The sequence below is a fragment of the Cherax quadricarinatus genome, chromosome 21 (assembly GCF_038502225.1).
Source record: "Cherax quadricarinatus isolate ZL_2023a chromosome 21, ASM3850222v1, whole genome shotgun sequence".
NCBI classification, from domain to species: Eukaryota; Metazoa; Arthropoda; class Malacostraca; order Decapoda; family Parastacidae; genus Cherax; species Cherax quadricarinatus.
This window is the reverse complement of record NC_091312.1, coordinates 9,625,949-9,649,338: the sequence shown is the minus strand read 5'-3', so window position 1 is coordinate 9,649,338 and position 23,390 is coordinate 9,625,949. Positions and strand designations below refer to the sequence as shown.

Genomic DNA, 23,390 nt, shown 5'->3' with positions numbered 1-23,390 from the left:
TCCAAAAACTTATTATTTTTATGCACAAACCAATAAATTCTCCCCTCAGAGCATAATTTTCAGTCGGTTTGTTCCAGCATACTGAGCATCTAATGCCTAATACTTTGTGAAATGCTTCCTAATACATGCAATATTTTGCAAAACATACTGACGCTCTGAATTTTGATTGCCCTGGGGAAGTGGAACTCCTCTCAGTAGTACCAGTGCCAGTACCAGTTACCAATAGTATGACTCACTACCAACCGTCTGTGTGAATCACTTGTTATTCACTGTTACAGTTGACCCTAGCATGTTTTGAACGCCGCTCGCCCTCTAGGCATCATTGTGAGTCAGTAGAACGACAGACAGAAAAGACGTAGGTCAGGCTTGGCGCTTCCCATATAATCCGTCTAATACACGTAATTATTGCCTTCGTGAGTATCCTTACCCAATCCACGTTTCGGAACCCACAGGACACTCCATGGAGAAGTGGAACAGAATTCTTCCTCCGTAAGCCATGCGTGTTGTACGAGGCGACTAAAATGCCTGGAACAAGGGGCTAGTAACCCCTTCTCCTGTATAAATTACTAAATTTAAAAAGAGAAACTTTCGTTTTTCTTTTTGGGCCACCCTACCTCGGTGGGATACGGCCGGTTTGTTGAAAAAAAAACCAAATATATATATATATATATATATATATATATATATATATATATATATATATATATATATATATATATATATATATATATATATATATATATATATATATATATATATGTATGTATGTATCTGAATATGTATATGCAATAAGATCACAGTAAACAGGTGATATCAGAATATGCAAAACAACCAATGTGAAAGAACAGTGAAATTCCAAGCGCTTTCGTGGCTACTCACATTATCAAGGAACTATGATAATGTGAGTAGTCACGAAAACGATGGGAATTTAAGAACATAAGAAAGAATGAACACTGCAACAGGCCTACTGACCCATGCGGAGCAGGTCCATGTCGAACCCCCGGATTAGACCAATGACCTCCCCCCCGGATTAGCCCAATGACCCACCCAGTCTGATCATCTCCACTCAAGGATGGAGCACTGCACCAGACCCAGCAGCACAAGCTTGTCAGGTCCAACTCACACCCACCCACACCCACTCATGTATTTATCTAACCTATTTTTAAAACTACAAAACGTTTTAGCCTGAATAACTGTACTCGCGAGTTTGTTCCACTCATCCACAACTCTATTACCAAACTATTCTTTCACAGTGGTTGTTTTGCATATATATATATATATATATATATATATATATATATATATATATATATATATATATATATATATATATATATATATATATATATTATATAGTGCCGAATATGTAAAACTGGTCAATTAGCAAGAACTCATTTAAAATTAAGTTCTTTCTGAAAATTTCTTTTATACGTTTAAAGATATATTTTTTTTCATTAATGTTAATGTAAAAAATTTTAATTTTGCACCAAAAGAATCTTAGAAAACTTACCTAACCTTATTATAACAAAAGCAATTTATTTTAGCCTAACCCAACCAAATATATTTTAGATTTGTTTAAAATAATTTAATACTAAACAAACACAGTGAAACATATTTTTTTCGTTAGGTTCAGAATGATTTTGGAGAAATTATTGCATACACAAATTTTCACTTGTCCTGTATGGCAAGATGAGCGTTGCTATTTAAGCCAAGATCGCAAGTTCTGCCTATTCGGCACGACACATATATATATATATATATATATATATATATATATATATATATATATATATATATATATATATATATATATATATATATATATATTTATATATATATATATATATATATATATATATATATATATATATATATATATATATATATATATATATATATATATATATATATAAGTCGCCAAGGCTGCAGTAAGAAGGGTGAGTCAAGAGGCTGCTGCAATGCTGAAACCAACTCAGCTCGGTTTCGGCGTTCAACAGGGCTGTGAAGCAGCTGCCCACGCAGCACGAGTATATATCAAAAACATGTCCTATGAAAAAGCCTTGGTCAAATTGGACTTTGCCAATGCTTTCAACTCAGTCAGAAGGGATGCTGCTCTCCAAGCAGTTTATAGAAACTTCCCTTCCCTTTATCCCTTCACAGAATCGTGTTATAGTGTGACTTCCAAACTATTGTTTGGGGACCATGAAATTGACTCGTGTGAGGGCGTGCAACAGGGGGACCCTCTCGCCCCATTTCTATTTTGTTTGGTCATCAAGGAAGTCACGGAGGCACTCTCCAGCGAGCTCAATATCTGGTTCCTGGACGACGGTACCCTAGCTGGCACAACAGAATCTCTCCTGGAGGACATCAGTAAAATTAAAGACATGGGAGAAAGCCTGGGACTTTCTTTAAACCCCACTAAATGTGAAATAGTTTCTACCAATCAACAGTTGATCCAGAATATTAGTACCATTTTACCAGGAGCACGAGCCATTGATCCGGCCAATAGCACTCTCCTCGGTGCTCCTCTTGGGTCCAATGCCATCGATCTGATCCTAGGAAAAAAAGTCTCAGACCTCCGGACGATGGAAAGCAGGATGAAAGACATTGACACACACGATGCCTTCTACCTACTCACCAGGTGCCTGTCAACCCCAAAACTTACCTATTTTCTGAGATGCTCCCCAGCCTTCAGCAGTCCAAAACTCAAGGAATATGACTCTCTCCTGAAGGCCATGCTAGAGAGTGTATTGAATCTTTCCCTTGACGATGGACAGTGGTTGCAAGCCTCACTTCCGGTCAGGCTTGGAGGGCTAGGAGTACGCAGATCCTCCCAGATTGCTCTACCAGCTTTCCTATCCTCTTCCATTGCATCAAACGAGTTGATAAGACAAATTCTTCCTGACACCCTCAGTGACTCAGCAGGAATAGAAGACCCTAGCTATGTCAGTGCCATCACCGAATGGGAGACTCTTGCTGCTCCAGCACCAAACCCTAGTGCAGCACTGGCTCACAAACAGTCAAGCTGGGACAGCCCAACTGCTGAAAAGGTGCTTGCCAACATGCTCAGGGCTGCAACATCAGATAGGGAGATTGCCCGTCTCCAGGCTGTGAGTGCACCTCACTCCGGGGACTTCCTCCAAACAGTTCCCATATCGGCAATGGGAACGCGACTCGACCCTAAGACCCTCCGTATTGCAGTGGCTCTGCGCCTTGCTGCCCCAATTCACACAGAATATATGTGTATTTGCGGCGAAGTGAAAGCAGACCAATACGGTCTACATGGTCTCAACTGTTCCAAAACCAAGGGCTGGCATGCAAGACACAATGAGGTCAACGACATCATTAAGAGAACCCTTGCTACAGCTGGATGCCCTGCCGAGAGGGAGCCACGATCACTTGCAGCAAACAATACCCACAACCCAGCAAACCGCCCCGACGGGATCACCATCTATCCTTGGAAGAATGGCAAGCTCTTAGCATGGGACTATACCTGTGTGTCCACACTGGCTGACACCTATATCCATCACAGTGTGGGGCGACAGGGAGGAGCTGCTGACCACAGGGAGGCGTACAAGATCAGCAAGTACAGGGACATTAGCCAACAGTATCAATTTGTCCCAGTGGGATCAGAGACCTTGGGATCATGGGGAAAAAATGCCACACGTTTCCTTAAAGAATTGGGTTCCAGACTCATCGACACCACCAGGGACCCAAGGGCAGCCACTTTCATGTTCCAGCGCCTCAGCGTCGCCATCCAGAGGGGAAATGCTTGCTGCATACTTGGTTCACGTCCAGCCTCGGAGGAGCTGGAGGAAATTCATCATCTTTGATACATTGTGCCATTGTATTCATGTTTATGTTTTTTCTGTAAATGTATTTTGTTTATTAATAAATGTTCACATAGAATATAAATATAGGGGGTGGTAGGAGAAGAAAATATTCAAACAGCTCCGGGGAGAACCTTGAGTTTTCCCTGAGGTACGTTTATTGTCTTCTCTGAGGATGAGGGTCCCCATTCCAGCTATAGAGGTGGTACTTCCCTATATATATATATATATATTTATATATGTATATATATATATATATATATATATATATATATATATATATATATATGTCGTGCCGAATATGTAAAACTGGTCAGTTAGCAAGAGCTCATTTAAAATTAAGTCCTTTCTAAACAAAAATTTCTTATACGTTTAAAGATATATTTTTTTCATTAATGTTAATGTAAAAATTTTTAATTTTGCACCAAAAGAATTTTAGAAAACTTACCTAACCTTATTATAACAAGAACAATTTAGTTTAGCCTAACCCAACTAAATATATTTTAGATTTGTTTACAATAATTTAATACTAAACAAACACAGTGAAATATATTTTTTTCGTTAGGGTCAGAATGATTTTGGCGAAATTATTGCAAACACAAATTTTCACTTGTCCTATATGGCAAGATGAACGTTGCTATTTAAGCCAAGATCGCAAGTTCTGCCTATTCGGCACGACATATATATATATATATATATATATATATATATATATATATATATATATATATATATATATATATATATATATATATATATATATATATATATATATGTCGTGCCGAATATGTAAAACTGGTCAATTAGCAAGAACTCATTTAAAACTAAGTCCTTTCTAAAATTTTCTCTTATACGTTTAAAGATATATTTTTTTCATTAATGTTAATGTAAACATTTTTAATTTTGCTCCAAAAGAATCTTAGAAAACTTACCTAACCTTATTATATCAAGAACAATTTATTTTAGCCTTACCCAACTAAATATATTTTAGATTTGTTTACAGTAATTTAATACTAAACAAACGCAGTGAAATATATTTTTTTCGTTAGGTTCAGAATGATTTTGGCGAAATTATTGCATACACAAATTTTCGCTTGTCTTATATGGCAAGATAAGCGTTGCTATTTAAGCCAAGATCGCAAGTTCTGCCTATTCGGCACGACATATATATATATATATATATATATATATATATATATATATATATATATATATATATATATATATATATGGCATTTATGGATTTGGAAAAGGCGTATGACAGGGTGGATAGGGGGGCAATGTGGCAGATGTTGCAAGTGTATGGTGTAGGAGGTAGGTTACTGAAAGCAGTGAAGAGTTTTTACGAGGATAGTGAGGCTCAAGTTAGAGTATGTAGGAAAGAGGGAAATTTTTTCCCAGTAAAAGTAGGCCTTAGACAAGGATGTGTGATGTCACCGTGGTTGTTTAATATATTTATAGATGGGGTTGTAAGAGAAGTAAATGCGAGGGTTTTGGCAAGAGGCGTGGAGTTAAAAGATAAAGAATCACACACAAAGTGGGAGTTGTCACAGCTGCTCTTTGCTGATGACACTGTGCTCTTGGGAGATTCTGAAGAGAAGTTGCAGAGATTGGTGGATGAATTTGGTAGGGTGTGCAAAAGAAGAAAATTAAAGGTGAATACAGGAAAGAGTAAGGTTATGAGGATAACAAAAAGATTAGGTGATGAAAGATTGAATATCAGATTGGAGGGAGAGAGTATGGAGGAGGTGAACGTATTCAGATATTTGGGAGTGGACGTGTCAGCGGATGGGTCTATGAAAGATGAGGTGAATCATAGAATTGATGAGGGAAAAAGAGTGAGTGGTGCACTTAGGAGTCTGTGGAAACAAAGAACTTTGTCCTTGGAGGCAAAGAGGGGAATGTATGAGAGTATAGTTTTACCAACGCTCTTATATGGGTGTGAAGCGTGGGTGATGAATGTTGCAGCGAGGAGAAGGCTGGAGGCAGTGGAGATGTCATGTCTGAGGGCAATGTGTGGTGTGAATATAATGCAGAGAATTCGTAGTTTGGAAGTTAGGAGGAGGTGCGGGATTACCAAAACTGTTGTCCAGAGGGCTGAGGAAGGGTTGTTGAGGTGGTTCGGACATGTAGAGAGAATGGAGCGAAACAGAATGACTTCAAGAGTGTATCAGTCTGTAGTGGAAGGAAGGCGGGGTAGGGGTCGGCCTAGGAAGGGTTGGAGGGAGGGGGTAAAGGAGGTTTTGTGTGCGAGGGGCTTGGACTTCCAGCAGGCATGCGTGAGCGTGTTTGATAGGAGTGAATGGAGACAAATGGTTTTTAATACTTGACGTGCTGTTGGAGTGTGAGCAAAGTAACATTTATGAAGGGATTCAGGGAAACCGGCAGGCCGGACTTGAGTCCTGGAGATGGGAAGTACAGTGCCTGCACTCTGAAGGAGGGGTGTTAATGTTGCAGTTTAAAAACTGTAGTGTAAAGCACCCTTCTGGCAAGACAGTGATGGAGTGAATGATGGTGAAAGTTTTTCTTTTTCGGGCCACCCTGCCTTGGTGGGAATCGGCCGGTGTGATAATAAAAAAAAAAAAAAAAATATATATATATATATATATATATATATATATATATATATATGTCGTGCCGAATAGGCAGAACGTGCGATCTTGGCTTAAATAGCAACGTTCATCTTGCCATATAGGACGAGCAAAAATTTGTGTATGCAATAATTTCGCCAAAATCATTCTGACCCTAACGAAAAAAATATGTTTCACTGTGTTTGTTTAGTATTAAATTATAGTAAACAAATCTAAAATATATTTAGTTGGGTTAGGCTAAAATAAATTGTTCTTGTTATAATAAGGTTAGGCAAGTTTTCTAAGATTCTTTTGGAGCAAAATTATAAATTTTTACATTAACATTAATGAAAAAAGTATATCTTTAAACGTATAAGAGAAAATTTTAGAAAGGACTTAATTTTAAATGAGTTCTTGCTAATTGACCAGTTTTACATATTCGGCACGACATATATATATATATATATATATATATATATATATATATATATATATATATATATATATATATATATATATATATATATATATATATATATATATATATATATATATATGGCTCATGGGGAAAGAGTGCATCTAATTTCCTTAAGGAGCTGGGAAAAAGACTCATCAGGGTAACTAGGGATCCCAGGGCAGCTAGTTTTCTGTTCCAGCGGCTCAGCGCGGCTGTTCAAATGGGTAATGCATGCTGCATTTTGGGCACACGCCCCAGCTCTGAGGAGCTGGATGAGATTTTCGCCTTATAATCGGTGATACACACGTAACAACATGTATATATATATATATATATATATATATATATATATATATATATATATATATATATATATATATATATATATATATTTATATATATATATACATATATATATATATATATATATATATATATATATATATATATATATATATATATATGCCACCTTTATATCAACAATGTATCTCTTAAATCTTCTGTGCCATATTATGTAATACAATATTCCTATTGGTAAAAAAAAAATAGTTTAAAAGATGGGGTGGTAGGGGAAGTGGAATATTCAAATGGCTTCAGGAAGAAATCCAAATATTCTTCCTTGAAGCCTTTTTATCCACTTCTCCGAGGCTATGGGTCCCACAATATATATATATATATATATATATGGACTGCTTGCAGAGGCAAAGGCAATGTTCGCGGCTTTCACTGAGACCCACATAAAGGATCACTTGGACAACGAAGTATGGATCCCAGGTTACAACCTATACAGATGTGACAGAGTGAACAGGCAAAAGGGGGGGGTTGGCCTGTACATTGCAGAGTCACTTGTTTGCACAGAACTGCTTAATGCCTCAAATGACGTAGTGGAAGTTTTAGCAGTAAAGGTCGAGAACCAAAACCTAGTCATTGTGGTAGTCTACAAGCCTCCGGATGCAACATCCCAGCAATTCCAGGAACAGCTGTTAAAAATTGACCACTGTCTGGAAAATCTTCCAGCTCCTGCACCCAACATCTTGCTCCTGGGGGATTTCAACTTAAGGCACCTAAAATGGAGGAATATAGCAAATAATATTGTTGCAGAAATAACACCAGGAGGCAGCTCTGATGAAAACTCACACTCACACGAGCTTTTAAATCTCTGCACAAAATTCAATTTAAACCAGCAAATAATAGAGCCTACAAGACTGGAGAATACACTAGACCTCATCTTCACTAACAATGATGATCTGATAAGAAATGTCACCATATCAAAAACAATATACTCAGATCACAACATAATTGAGGTTCAGACATGTATGCATGGAGCCCCAGACCGACAAAATGAGACTAGTCATGAGGGAGCATTCACCAAATTCAACTTCAATAACAAAAACATAAAGTGGGACCAAGTAAACCAAGTCCTAACCGATATAAGCTGGGAAGATATACTAAGCAACACAGACCCAAACTTATGCCTAGAACAGATTAACTCGGTGGCACTCGATGTATGCACAAGGCTTATTCCTCTAAGAAAAAGGAGGAGTAGATGTAAAATAGAAAGAGACAGGCGCTCCCTTTACAGGCGACGGAAAAGAATAACAGAGCGGCTAAAAGAGGTCAATATATCTGAAATGCGCAGGGAGACACTGGTCAGAGAAATAGCAAGCATCGAACTTAAGCTAAAAGAATCCTTTAGGAGTCAGGAATCGCGGGAAGAACTAAAAGCCATAAATGAAATCGAAAGAAACCCAAAGTATTTCTTCTCCTATGCCAAATCAAAATCGAGAACAACGTCCAGTATTGGGCCCCTACTTAAACAAGATGGGTCCTACACAGATGACAGCAAGGAAATGAGTGAGCTACTCAAGTCCCAATATGACTCAGTTTTTAGCAAGCCGCTAACCAGACTGAGAGTCGAAGACCAAAATGAATTTTTTATGAGAGAGCCACAAAATTTGACTAACACAAGCCTATCCGATGTTATCCTGACGCCAAATGACTTCGAACAGGCGATAAATGACATGCCCATGCACTCTGCCCCAGGGCCAGACTCATGGAACTCTGTGTTCATCAAGAACTGCAAGAAGCCCCTATCACGAGCCTTTTCCATCCTATGGAGAGGGAGCATGGACACGGGGGTCGTCCCTCAGTTACTAAAAACAACAGACATAGCCCCACTCCACAAAGGGGGCAGTAAAGCAACAGCAAAGAACTACAGACCAATAGCACTAACATCCCATATCATAAAAATCTTTGAAAGGGTCCTAAGAAGCAAGATCACCACCCATCTAGAAACCCATCAGTTACACAACCCAGGGCAACATGGGTTTAGAACAGGTCGCTCCTGTCTGTCTCAACTACTGGATCACTACGACAAGGTCCTAAATGCACTAGAAGACAAAAAGAATGCAGATGTAATATATACAGACTTTGCAAAAGCCTTCGACAAGTGTGACCATGGCGTAATAGCGCACAAAATGCGCGCTAAAGGAATAACAGGAAAAGTCGGTCGATGGATCTATAATTTCCTCACTAACAGAACACAGAGAGTAGTCGTCAACAGAGTAAAGTCCGAGGCAGCTACGGTGACAAGCTCTGTCCCACAAGGCACAGTACTAGCTCCCATCTTGTTCCTCATCCTCATATCCGACATAGACAAGGATGTCAGCCACAGCACCGTGTCTTCCTTTGCAGATGACACCCGAATCTGCATGACAGTGTCTTCCATTGCAGACACTGCAAGGCTCCAGGCGGACATCAACCAAATCTTTCAGTGGGCTGCAGAAAACAATATGAAGTTCAACGATGAGAAATTTCAATTACTCAGATATGGTAAACATGAGGAAATTAAATCTTCATCAGAGTACAAAACAAATTCTGGCCACAAAATAGAGCGAAACACCAACGTCAAAGACCTAGGAGTGATTATGTCGGAGGATCTCACCTTCAAGGACCATAACATTGTATCAATCGCATCTGCTAGAAAAATGACAGGATGGATAATGAGAACCTTCAAAACTAGGGAGGCCAAGCCCATGATGACACTCTTCAGGTCACTTGTTCTATCTAGGCTGGAATATTGCTGCACTCTAACAGCACCTTTCAAGGCAGGTGAAATTGCCGACCTAGAAAATGTACAGAGAACTTTCACGGCGCGCATAACGGAGATAAAACACCTCAATTACTGGGAGCGCTTGAGGTTTCTAAACCTGTATTCCCTGGAACGCAGGAGGGAGAGATACATGATTATATACACCTGGAAAATCCTAGAGGGACTAGTACCAAACTTGCACACGAAAATCACTCACTACGAAAGCAAAAGACTTGGCAGACGATGCACCATCCCCCCAATGAAAAGCAGGGGTGTCACTAGCACGTTAAGAGACCATACAATAAGTGTCAGGGGCCCGAGACTGTTCAACTGCCTCCCAGCACACATAAGGGGGATTACCAACAGACCCCTGGCAGTCTTCAAGCTGGCACTGGACAAGCACCTAAAGACAGTTCCTGATCAGCCGGGCTGTGGCTCGTACGTTGGTTTGCGTGCAGCCAGCAGCAACAGCCTGGTTGATCAGGCGCTGATCCACCAGGAGGCCTGGTCACAGACCGGGCCGCGGGGGCGTTGACCCCCGAAACTCTCTCCAGGTAAACTCCAGGTATATATATATATATATATATATATACATATATATATATATATATATATATATATATATATATATATATATTATATACATATACATATATATATGACATCAACAATAATACTCTCAATGACGTTAAATTAGTGTAAATTCAAGGGTGATGGTGTTGCGTGCGCATCACCCAAGGCATGAGAGGGGAGAAGGTGCGCGCGAGCGAGCCACACCAAGAAGAGAGAGAAGCAGGGACCAGTGTTGTATAGACGGTGAGGGGGAGTGGATGTATGACGCTCCACCTCTCTTGGGCACAGCATGTGTACCCCCGCTGCCCTTGATACCCCTCGCTGATACTTTGCTACCACCAGAGTGACAGCAGCCGTTTCACTCAGTTTACGAATTAAGCGTAAAGATTTGTTGTAAGCCATGCTTACAGGCTGTGTAGAGTGTAGTATTGATTCGGTGCTTCCCGTGTTGATTTGTAACCGAGGCAGCTGAATAAAGCCGAGGGCAGCTGGTGATGGTGGTGACAGTGCTGAGAGAACACACACCTCTCTAAGGTGGCCGGTATTAACCCAGAAACCTGTGGGAGGGAGCAAGGAGAAGGAGACATGGAGCTTGATCGACAATCCCTCGATGAATGGGCTAAGGACAAGCCTCTCAGTATCCTGCAGTTGGACCCGGCAGATCGAGCTGTTTTAAAAATAGCAGGTAAGATAAACAAAACTGCAGTAGCTTCTCATTATCACACTGCATGTAAATGTAAAGAATTATTCAAACGTATAGATAGACGACACCGTGAAGGAACTATGACGTGGTGGTTGCCAGCACTGCTAGACCCCGCCCGCTGCTTCTCGTCTACATCTACCACCATATTACCACATTGTAATATATATAGAGCACACTAGTATTGACCAATAGACTAAAAAGTGGGGCTAAAGTTGTAAACGTATTTTTTTGTATGTTGATGGAACTGTATCTGAAGTAGAATGAGATAATTATTCTTGTCTTTGTCTCGAGTATAATTAGATATTTACATTTTGTTCATTGAAAATTAATTTATATTTTGTCCCTTTAAATTTTTCTACGTTGGTGAAAATAACTAGGGAAAGGTTAATAACCTTGCCGAGTTCATCGTTGCTTGGTTAACCATGGACGTATAGGCGTGTTCAGGGTCATTCATAAGAAAGTAATTCGTCGAAAACGTTATTTAATTAAAATAAAAATGCTACAGTTCATGAAAACTTATTGTGATCGCTAGCAGAATATAATGGTCTGTAGTTTGCTCTCTCCTCGGAGAAAACAAGAAACGCAGTCAAGTAAAGAACAGTTGGTTGAAAGTAGAGAGCTAATGATGTGAAGTTTTACTTGCTTTCTTGTGAACTGTTTTTACCCACTGCATTGTGACGTATGATGTTAGGATTTTTTGTGGCCATAATATTTCACAAAAGAATAACGAAGACGGTTACAAAGAGAAAGTCGCTTCAGACGTTCTCGAAAGCAACCAGAAGTAAGCCCATTTGCTACACTTTCTTTCCGAAAGTGCATGGCACTTTGAATGATTTAACAATTCTTGAAAAGTTTAAGCTGGAGATATATAACAGGACACTCATTTCCAAAGAATAAGGTAAGATAGATCAAATTACCTTCTTAATCCTAATTGCATATACTTTCACTTCCAAGCATTCAACTTAGATGATGTATCGTATGAGTTGTATTTCGTTCACGTACCTTGTTAAATTACATTGTATATCCTTCATTCTTTAGTAATAAAAACGACCAATACGTAATGGACATTCGTGCAGAACAAAAGCGAAGAAAAAAAATCAGGTTCTGTTACGCTTTGAAAACAAATATAGTTGTTCCATTTAATAATCTGTAAATTACGAACTAGGTAGAAAGTTTATCATAAAGTGTGGAATATGCTTTTAATGAGTTACATTTAATGTCTCTGTATTTAAGGTTCAAATGCTTGGCATGTGATATTGCTTGGATTTTGTGCTTTGTAGATCACCTCGGACTTATTTAATTAGAATTACAGGAATGTCGGTCGGATGTTTTTATTTTACATAACATTCGAGTAAGAATAAAATATTTTAGTTATTGTTATGGTAGACTCCTGCAGGTCGCAAAATATATTATTCTATATGATAGAATATAGATCAATCGAAACTTGCGAAATAATAAGGTAAACTCGTTGTTATGGTGGACTCTTGCAGGTCACAAAATATATTGTGTAGTATCAGCTGTCGGTGAGTTGGAATTACTAACATTGCATGAATATGACAAATCTTGAATGTTATAAATTTACCTAACATACACGAGCTGCCAGATACCAAAAATATGTATCCATAAGTTGAAACACCCTGATTTGCATTAGTCTTAGATCACATTGTATGGTTGTATGTGACATTTCAGAGAAGGAAGACCTATTTCCTTCCTTGGTAACTCTGCGGTGAGTCAGAGGTGCCAGCTTTGTCACAGTTGCCTGGTAGTGTTTATTTCTAACTTCCTTACCGGTTATGTAGCTCTGAACGTTTTATTGTATATTGTATCATTAAATTAGTTTTTTTTATTTGCTTACAAATTAAAATAAATGTTTACTGGTCAAGAGAAAGCAAAATACTTTATCGAGTGTAAAGCAAACAAACTCGGCTCTGGTATTGATGATGACAAAGCGAAGATTCGAGTTTCCTCGATTCTTTTCCTTGGTTGGAGTACTCGTATGGTTTATATTTTGTTAGCATAGTTGTGTAGTAAACATCGTATATTAAATGTATATTAGTGATCAGTACACAGAAACTAGGGGATGAGTAGGACGTCTGGCAACTTGACTACACTCCTGCAGCCAATCCTCCTCTCCACCTTCGTCCCTCCCTCCCGACCCTCATGCAACCGGTCGTCCTGACTGGGACTCATGAATCCAGATATCGCTCATTCAGTTTTATAATAAGCATTGCTATGTTTGTTTTTAAAAGCCTGTAATGCATATAACTTAGTGCGAAATCGCTTTAGACTATATTAGGGTATCTTAGTTAAGCAAAAACTCGCACTTGAGAAAGGAATCACATGAAGTTTCGATCCATCCTGGACCATTGACAAATGGTCCAGGACTTATTGAAGCCTCATCATGAGGTTCCTTTCCAAACTGCGGGCTTTTGGTGAATTGTTTCAGCCACAGTACTGACTTTTTATTCTATTTTTATACCTGTTTTTATGCAACAATTAATATTTTCTCGAACATACAATGCAACTCCTCCCCCCTTCCCATTACATCTATCCACATTGAACAACTTAAATCCCTGAATATTACACTCAGCAGTCATATCCCGACTCTTTAAATCATACCACGTTTCAGTTAATGCAATGATATCAAAGTTCCCAGCACATACTACCAAACGTAGTTCATTAATTTTATTTCTTGCACTTCGACTGTTAGCATAAAATACCATCATATGTTTTTTCTTCTGCACATTTTTCCTATTCATCTTTGTTTTTACACAATTTCTGAAATTATCATTACCCAGAGTTACTCCATGGCAGTTACTATTAAGATTCTTAATATCAGAGCATAAGTCAATATATCCATACTCATTATTTATCATTTCTAAACCCATACCTCTAACTAATCCTAGTTTAAAGGCCTAACAACCCCCTCAACTGAGTTAGCAAGAAAACCCACACCTGCCCTGGATAAGTGAACCCATCCCTGGCATACATGTCATTTCGGCCATAGAAGTTGTCCCAGTTGTCAATGAATGGTACTGCATTATCCTTACAGTGTTTATCCAGCCAACAATTAATACCAATTGCTCTGGACAACCATTCATTACCAACGCCTCTTCTTGGCAAAATGCCACATATAACAGGGTGCCCCCCCTTCTTCCTAATTATGTCTATAGCTGTCCTGAACTTTCTAACTAAATCCTCACTTCTACGCTTGCCTACATCATTGCCTCCAGCACTGAGGCAAATAATAGGATTGATCCCATTACCGTTCATGATGTCAAGCCGGCTAACAATGTCCTCCATCCCAGCCCCAGGAAAGCATACCCTTTGTCTCCTACTCCTGTCCTTCAAGCAGAATGCCCTATCCATGTATCTAACCTGGCTATCCCCAACAACAACAATATTCTTACCTTCCTTGTTGTCGTTTGTCGTGACGATCCCAGTAGTCGACTCACATTCGTCGGGTAGCACCGAGAATGCGTTGGAGGTTTCCACAGGAGTTTCCACAGCAGTCTCTTTCTTCTTCATCGTTTCTGGCTTTCCATTCGTCTTCTTGATCGTCAACTTCGTCGTCCCCTGCTGTCCAGCCACTGACCACGATCCCTTCTTGACCTGAGGACTCGAAACAGGAGGACTACTACGAATCCTCTTGTTTTCCTCGGTCAATCGCCGTATCTCCATCTTCGCTGCCCTCAATTCTTCCTTAAGTTGCTGGTAAAGTTGCTCGATGGAAGGCATCTTGGTTCAGTCCACGGGAGCACACAAGACACTTCTTCACAGAGTTAAGTACAGGTCACCACTCAAATCAATCTTGAATTTACTTTATGGTTCCGGAGAACATCGCCCCCACGGCTTAGACCACGCCTAGTTGACAGCCTGGTCAGTCACCTGCCGGATCAGGAGTGGTTTGGAAGAACCTATCTCGTTTCCTCCTGACGACAATACGGAATTTGTAAGTCAGTTACCTTATAAGAACATAAGAAAGAAGGAGCACTACAGTAGGCCCACTCTTCCATGCTATGCAGGTCCAAGTCCCCTACTGGCCGAAACCAGTCCAAGTCACATCTTTATATATAAAGGAAGGTTGCTGAAATGGCTCGGACCCTTTCACAATCTACACCTGGAAAATTCTGAAAGCAGTAAGTTTAAGAAGTTTTACTCATGCATTTTGCTCAACCCGGGAATCGAACTAGGGTTGATATTCTGTTTTGTTGGGGAATTTGGAAGGGAAGGGATCTGTGTTTTACGACAATAAAGAAAAATTAGTTTAAGACGACAAAATAAACTGAATTCCATCCGTTCTTTGAACCGAAACTTGAGCTTAAGGGAGAAATTCCACCACTATGCGTCATACTTCCGTTTTGTATAGAACTTCATGAAATTTGCTTTTATTGATGTTCATTGTAAGCTTATGTGGCATTTCAGATAAGATGTAAACTGCTTAGACAAAACACTGATTAATTTAATTTGCCTTGCAATTATATGATTATAACTTTGAGTTATGTAAATATTGTATGGCTTGAGCACTAACCATTTGCAATAAAAAAATTCTTTTTAAAGTGGCTATTAAAGATTGTACTTAATTAATGTTCCTTGCTTATTTCGCTGAGACACTGGTTTCAAGACTCTGCTAATGATGTATTATTAAATTCCTTTTTATTATAAAGGAAATAAGTGAAAATTGAGTTTATGTGGCAGAATACTAATACATAGTATAGGAGTTCAAATGTTGCCTACCACGGATTGCCTTAGGAATTATTTGTCTTTGAATCTGTGGTTTTCGATCGGACAGGATTTATATTATTGTGGTATGTTTGACGGCATCTGAATGTCCTCACCGATGACTGCCAAACGAACCAGCCTAGGCGGTGTAATGAATACTGGCATGAGAAAACCACACACCACACAGCCTTGCCCTACTAGTTACAATCCAGATACACGCCATTTGCGACGTTACTTACCGGTTTCAAGGATCTTAATTTTGATATTGTTTAGCAGCAGTCTATTGTTTCTGCCATTTCGTGTGCGAAATTATAGTCGACAATAACTGTATTATGTAGTCTAAGTTTATTCACTTACCTGTAACTGGTTTCATGAGTTTTCCTATTGCAGTCTCCAGGTCTGTGGCCAAATCTCCCTGTAGACTGCCTGATAAACCAGGTTTAGCAGGCAGCCCACAGGTTAACATAGCCATCACAAATTTGATGACAGTGAACGCAAAAAAATATGTAATGCCCTCTTAAAGTCTTATACTTTCTGTACGTTGAAGAGTCATATAGCTCAGCTTATTGACAATTTTAATTCTGCTTATGTGAACCCCTACTGTTTACAATATCGTGGTTACGCTTCTTACTATATATTGTCTCACTCCAATAAGTTGCTATTTTAGTGTGCAGGTTAAGTCCCTGGCCTTTGATTATTTTTCAGTATAGATAATGAGATATGTCATCTCCGTACTAGAGAGTACATATCGATCATTTTGAAGTGGTCGCAGTTGTTTAAATGTGCTTCATCTAGTCAATGTAAGCAGTAAGTGATCTTTGTATTATCTACTCAAATTTCTCACCTACTTTAAAAGATGTGAAGAAGGAAAATATTTTAAACGAAGAAGTTCCATCCTCTGCCCCCGCTATGACAACCATCTTGCAAATGTAAAGTAAAAGGACACAAGTGCAACTAATGTGACATTTATTGTGGCAACGTTTCGCTCTCCAGGAGCTTTATCAAGCCATTACAAACAATACATGGACACAGAGGGTATATAAAGGCTCTGAGTGAGGTGCAATACTAGTGAGGTACCATTTCGATGTTCACTAGTGGTAGTAGTAGTAGTAGTAACAAAAATAATACAATATGGAAGAGCAAATAATTCGTACATGAGTAAAAGGATATAAAAGCTATTACTTGGGTAACATAAAAATAGGTTGGACAAATATAGACTGGAAAGAGGCAGGTTTTTTTCGGTGTTCACTCTCTGTAATGTGCTTGTGTAGTATAACAGGAGAGACTATGTGATGACAGGGTTTACTGTTTTCAGGAGGATTCTTGCTAAGACTTCGGAGATGGTGAAGCTGCCGTTGTTTTGTTTAATTATATTCGAAACAGCGATCAGTGCTGATTCAAGGCACTTGCGTGTGCGGAAAATAGTTTCTTTGATCACTAATTGGGCGTCTCTGAATTTCATGAGATGATTGGTGGAATTTCGGTGTTGTACACAGGCGTTGTTTAAGTTGTCGTTCCTACATGCGTAAATGTGTTCATTCACTACCACTAGTGAACATCGAAATGGTACCTCACTAGTATTGCACCTCACTCAGAGCCTTTATATACCCTCTGTGTCCATGTATTGTTTGTAATGGCTTGATAAAGCTCCTGGAGAGCGAAACGTTGCCACAATAAATGTCACATTAGTTGCACTTGTGTCCTTTTACTTTACATATTGTCGGTAATTCTACCAACTTTATTACATCTTGCAAATGGTGGACCGGTAAGGTAGCAGAAGGCCTTCCTCCTATGACCAAAAGCTCCAATATCCGAGACAGGAGGCATTTGTCCTGTTTCCTGACGAATCTTCCCTAACCTAACCTATACATATACTTCTCCATACGCCTTTCTTCCGATCTAACATACATTTTCTTTTTCCTGAACTTCATATTGTCAGCACCGTCCTCTAATCTGTACACATTTTCAAACTGGAAATCATTCGGCTAGGTGGTTTTTAGTATCCTAATCCCTACCTCTCCATCTCCCGTTCCCAAGTCTGTTACATATCTTTCAGCTCTTGTAGTGGCTTTCAGTAGCCACTGCTGAGAACATGTTTGCGAACGCTCCACTCACAAGTAGTCTCAGCTGCCAAGTACCTTTCGCGTAGCTACTCCCTTTGCAGCTTCTGCCACGTTTTCAGTAGTTACCATCGTACAAAGAGTGATGTGTATGTTTACGTTTTTTTGTCATTCGTAAGTAACAACTGTTTCTGACTTTACGCCTTTTTTTCACCTTGATGTCTTCTATTTTCGCTCAGATTTCTCATTCTTTTCCGATTTCTTGTGTCTTATAAGATTTATATACAAAGCGTTTCTTCTTGTTGCCGTTTCTCTAATATTGTATTCCGTGTTTTTGAGGTATTCTCTACATGTATAAATCTTTTTGGAATTCTAAAACAGTTCAGGAAATTTTCTGTGCATCAGGCTTTTTCAAGTCTGACTTTAAAAAAGACTTGTATAGGCGAAACTTGTCACTGTAAAGTTTCCTAAACTGCACTGTACATCTTTTCATTATACATTCTGTTCGTATTCATTTATCATTATTGTTATACTCCTGACTAAGCTTTCTTGTCTTCATCCTGCACACACTGGGGTTCCTCTCATTGTTTACTAGTGCATGAGGAGCCTTCTCGTTCACCGCTATTGCTTTGAAGAATACGAACACAAATCTTTGCTTATGCAACACCAACTTTAGATATTTCTTAAAATTTATGAAGCATCATGATGTTCAGTTAACCCGAGTTTATTTTCTCGCTTGTCTAATGTAGTAACGGAACCAAGAAAAGTTCTATCCCGGGTGAGTCTGGCCCGGCTTTACCGGTGGCTGGCTCCACAGCCAGAGGATGCTGTGCAAACAAACTTTGGTGGAGAAATTGAGGTAAGGCAACACCCTCACCTTACTTCTAAATAGTTAGAGCTTTGTTTTCTTTAAATTTTTGTTGCCAATTAGTACTGCAATGATAGCTGAGTTCCGACTGCAGGATCGGCAACCGAAATTCGTTTTGTCTAGAGGTCGAGTTTGTAGTTTGTATATAGAAGCTTCACATAATTTCATGTGAAATTATTGATCATTGTTTTGGTTATTTAAAATTTCAATTCATACATTAATTTAGTTATTTATTTATTTATTTAGTAATTTGAGCATACATACAGAGGTACAAAAAATACAGGTAAGAGCAGCATGCCAAAGCCACTTATATGCATAGCATTACGGGCTGGCTTAAAATTAACTTAAGATTAACTAAGCAATGATGAAATCAGTGATAAAACATTATTGTAAACAGATAACTATAAAGCACAAATGAGTATTACAAAGACAGGTCATATGGTTGCATGCATTGCTGTACATTCAGTCGAATGGAGTATTCTGTTAGGTAGTGTATTTAAAAAATAATAAAGTTAGATTGGGTTTTAGGTTTAACATTTATGTGATATAATTGTGAGAAACATTTAAGATATACAATTTATAAGGTTCAGTTATTCAGTATTTATTTGGTTTTGGGTAAGTGATCTCTGAGAAGAGACTTGAATTTATAAACAGGTAGTGTTTCTTTTATATTTACAGGTAATGAATTCCAGATTTTAGGGCCTTTTATAAGTGCATTGAGTTTTTGCATAGCGTGAGATGGACACGAGGAACATCTCGTTCAATAATATTTTAATAAATCTAAAGTAATCACAAGAAGTAGTGATCCAGCGTAGCCTGCCACAACTGCAGTGTAGGGGAATGTTGTAGTGTTAATGTTCTAGATAACCGTGGGAACGCCTCCCGTACAGACGACACCTGGCGGGAGAACCTTGAGCAGAGTGGAGACCCTGCTACCCGACACCACCACCCAGCAGCAACATTCAAGTGTCTCCTCTCGTGTACTTAACACTGCCTGCTGAGCTCACTTATATTAAACATCTATTTAATATATTATTCTCTCTATCCCACTGGTAGATCATAAGATTATTGTTTCCATTCAGGTACCATTTTGTTTACCATGCATTTCCATAATTTTTTCTGCAAGGTGCTTGGTTGTTATTATCAGATTTGTACAATTAAAATATATATGCATTTATTCTTGCTTCGATTTAGTCATGTCTCATTTACAGGCATTTAAAGCACCGTCATTGTGATAAGTGATCAGTGACTTCATAACATCAGATATGCCCGAGTGGCACACATCTCCAATTAGCGTCAGGTTATAACTGGTGTCTGGAGATTCTAGCAGCGGTGAAGGGGTCACGAATCAACTAAGAATTGAATGTCTTCGGTTCGGGTAGATCCACTGACATGAGAAGGGTGGAAATATGGCTGATGAGCTAGCCAGAAAGTATAAGAGATGTCAGGTGGTGGCTGGTGTTAAGGGATTAAGGAGCTGTGAATTGGATATGTAGGCCAGTGGGCCGCCAGCAGCAACAGATAGGCAAACCTGACCTAGGGCCGGGCTCCGGGAATAGGAAAACTCGAAACTCATCAAAGGTATATCGCCTATGTCCCAAGAAGTACATTTCGAGGGACCATTGTATGTAGAGACACTGTAATTATTCCATTCATCAGGAAGCTGTAAACCTGTCGGAGTCATATAAGATTTTTTCCGGATATAAGCCATGAGAAACTTTGTGTGGCTCTTATTAGTTTTAAATCGCATATATTGGCACGGTTATAGTTTGTTCATTTCTCGTATATGAAATCCTTATTTTCTTTATGTGTTATCTGTTAGTGGTTCTGGGGATCATATCCAGCTTTCCTAGGCTGCACAGTAAATTTTACAGATTGAGAACTGTTAAGAATCACATAAGAAAGTAAAGGCATGGACCACACGATAAGCGTAGTTCTGGTCCTGTAACTACAAACACCAAATGCAAGACACCGCGAGTATAGCTTTGTTCCTGTAACTAGCTTTGCCCGTTACTACGAACACTGAAGACGGGGCATCACAAACATAGGTTTGTTCCTGTAACTACAGATACTGAAGACAAGACTTCACAAGAATAGCTCTCTTGGAACGACAAACACTGAAGACGGGCCATCACAAGAATAGCTCTGCTTCTTTAACAACAAACACTGAAGAAGGGGTACCTCAAGAATAGTTCTGCTCCTGTAAATATAAACACTGAAGACATGACAAGTCAACAATAGTTGTGCTCCTGTAACTACAAACACTGAAGACATGACACTACAAGAATAGCTCTTCTGTAACTACAAATATTGAAGATATGACACCACAAGAATGGCTTTACTCCTGTAACTACAAACACTGAAGACATTACCTGGTTACCTGGAGGTTATTCCGGGGATCAACGCCCCCGCGGTCCATGACCAGGCCTCCCGATGGATCAGGGCCTGATCAACTAGGCTGTTACCGCTGGCCGCACGCAGTCCAACGTACGAGCCACAACCCGGCTGATCCGGCACTGACTTTAGGTATCTGTCCAGCTCTCTCTTGAAGGCAGCCAGGGGTTTATTGGCAATTCCCCTAATGCTTGATGGGAGGCTGTTGAACAGTCTTGGGCCCCGGACACTTACGTTGTTTTCCCTTAGTGTACCAATGGCGCCCCTACTTTTTATTGGGGGCATTTTGCATCGCCTGCCCAGTCTTTTACTTTCGTAGGGATTTCTGCGTGCAGATTTGGGACCATTCCTTCCAGGATTTTCCAAGTGTAGATTATGATATATCTCTCCCTCCTGCGTTCCAATGAGTATAAGTCAAGTGCTTCCAAGCGTTCCCAGTAGTTAAGGTGCTTGACAGAACTTATACGTGCAGTAAAGAATCTTTGTACACTCTCTAGATCTGCAATTTCACCTGCTTTGAATGGAGATGTTAATGTACAGCAGTATTCCAGCCTAGAGAGAACAAGTGATTTGAAAAGGATCATCATTGGCTTGGCATCTCTCGTTTTGAACGTTCTCATTATCCATTCTATCATTTTCTTTGCACGTGCGATCGTGGCACTGTTGTGATCCTTGAAAGTGATATCCTCAGACATTACTACTCCCAGGTCCCTTACATTATTTTTCCGCTCTATTGTATGGCCAGAGTCTGTAGTATACTCTGTTCTAGTTATTATCTCCTCCAGTTTTCCATAACGGAGTAGTTGGAATTTGTCCTCATTGAACATCATATTGTTTGCCGTTGCCCACTGGAAAACTTCGTTTATATCTTCTTGGAGGTTAACCGCGTCCTCAGCAGATGACAGCCTCATGCAGATCCTAGTATCATCCGCAAAGGATGATACGGTGCTGTGATGTATATCTCTGTCTATGTCTGATATGAGGATGAGGAATAAGATGGGGGCGAGTACTGTGCCTTGTGGAACAGAGCTCTTCACTATGGCAGCCTCCGATTTAACTCTGTTGACCACTACTCTTTGTGTTCGATTTGTTAGGAAGTTGAAGATCCATCTCGCCACTTTCCCAGTTATTCCTTTAGCATGTATTTTATGGGCTATTACGCCATGATCGCATTTGTTAAATGCTTTTGCAAAGTCTGTGTATATTACATCTGCATCCTGCATCCAGTGCATCCAAGGCAATATCATAGTGATCCAGTAGTTGTGAGAGGCAGGAGCGACCTGCCCTGAACCCATGTTGCCCTGGATTGTGCAGATTTTGGGAATCCAGGTGATTTGCAATCCTGCTTCTTAACACTCTTTCAAAGATTTTTATGATGTGGGACGTCAGCTCTTAGCTAATGTTTTGCTGCCACCTTTATGGAGTGGGGCTATATCCGTTGTTTTAAGTGACTGGAATTTCACCCATGTCCAAGCTCCTCCTCCATAGTGTACTTAGGGCACGCGAGAGGGGTTTCTTTCAGTTCTTATTGAAAACAGAGTTCCACGAGTCTGAGCCCGGGGCTGAGTGCATGGGCATGTTGTCAATGGCTTTTTCGAAATCTATCGGAGTTAGGGTAATGTCGGAAATCTGGCATACATTTATGGAGTTTTGAGGCTCATTCATGAAGAAATCATTTGGGTCATCGATCCTCAGACCGATTAGTGGTTCACTAAACACCGAGTCGTTCTGGGATTTCAATATTTCACTCATTTCCTTGTTGTCATCTGTGTAAGTCCCATCCTGTCTGAGTAAGGGCCCGATACTAGATGTGGTATCTGCTCCTGTAATTACAATCACTGAAGACGGAACATTACGAATAAATATAATACAATACATTGAGTATTCTGATATTTGGAGATTAAGGGAATGTTGTAATTTTGTTTAGTTATGCTAAAAGAATTGAAATTGTATTGTGAGTGGAGCAACCTGTCACTTAGCTTAGTTGATGTTTAGTTCATTATACTTAAGATTACTTTTTAGGGAGTAAACTTAATTTGTTATAATTTGTAGTTGGTTATAACTATGCGGCACTGGATGGCCTGTATTCGGTGGGGTCAGTAAACCCCGCATTGATCTTAAG

The 23,390-nt window shown here is 39.4% G+C and overlaps 1 protein-coding gene across 2 annotated transcripts in view; it reads left to right on the top strand.

Annotated features, from left to right (window-relative positions):
* The first annotated feature begins 10,749 nt into the window (after nucleotides 1-10,749).
* The window catches only part of shot (dystonin-like protein short stop), a 956,738-nt gene continuing 944,097 nt past the window's right edge, over nucleotides 10,750-23,390 (top strand). For both annotated transcript variants that reach the window (XM_070087199.1, XM_070087187.1), the window contains exon 1: nucleotides 10,750-11,206. In XM_070087199.1, the coding sequence (XP_069943300.1) occupies nucleotides 11,107-11,206 (100 nt within the window). In that variant the 5' untranslated portion in view covers nucleotides 10,750-11,106. The remainder of the gene's footprint in view (nucleotides 11,207-23,390) is intronic.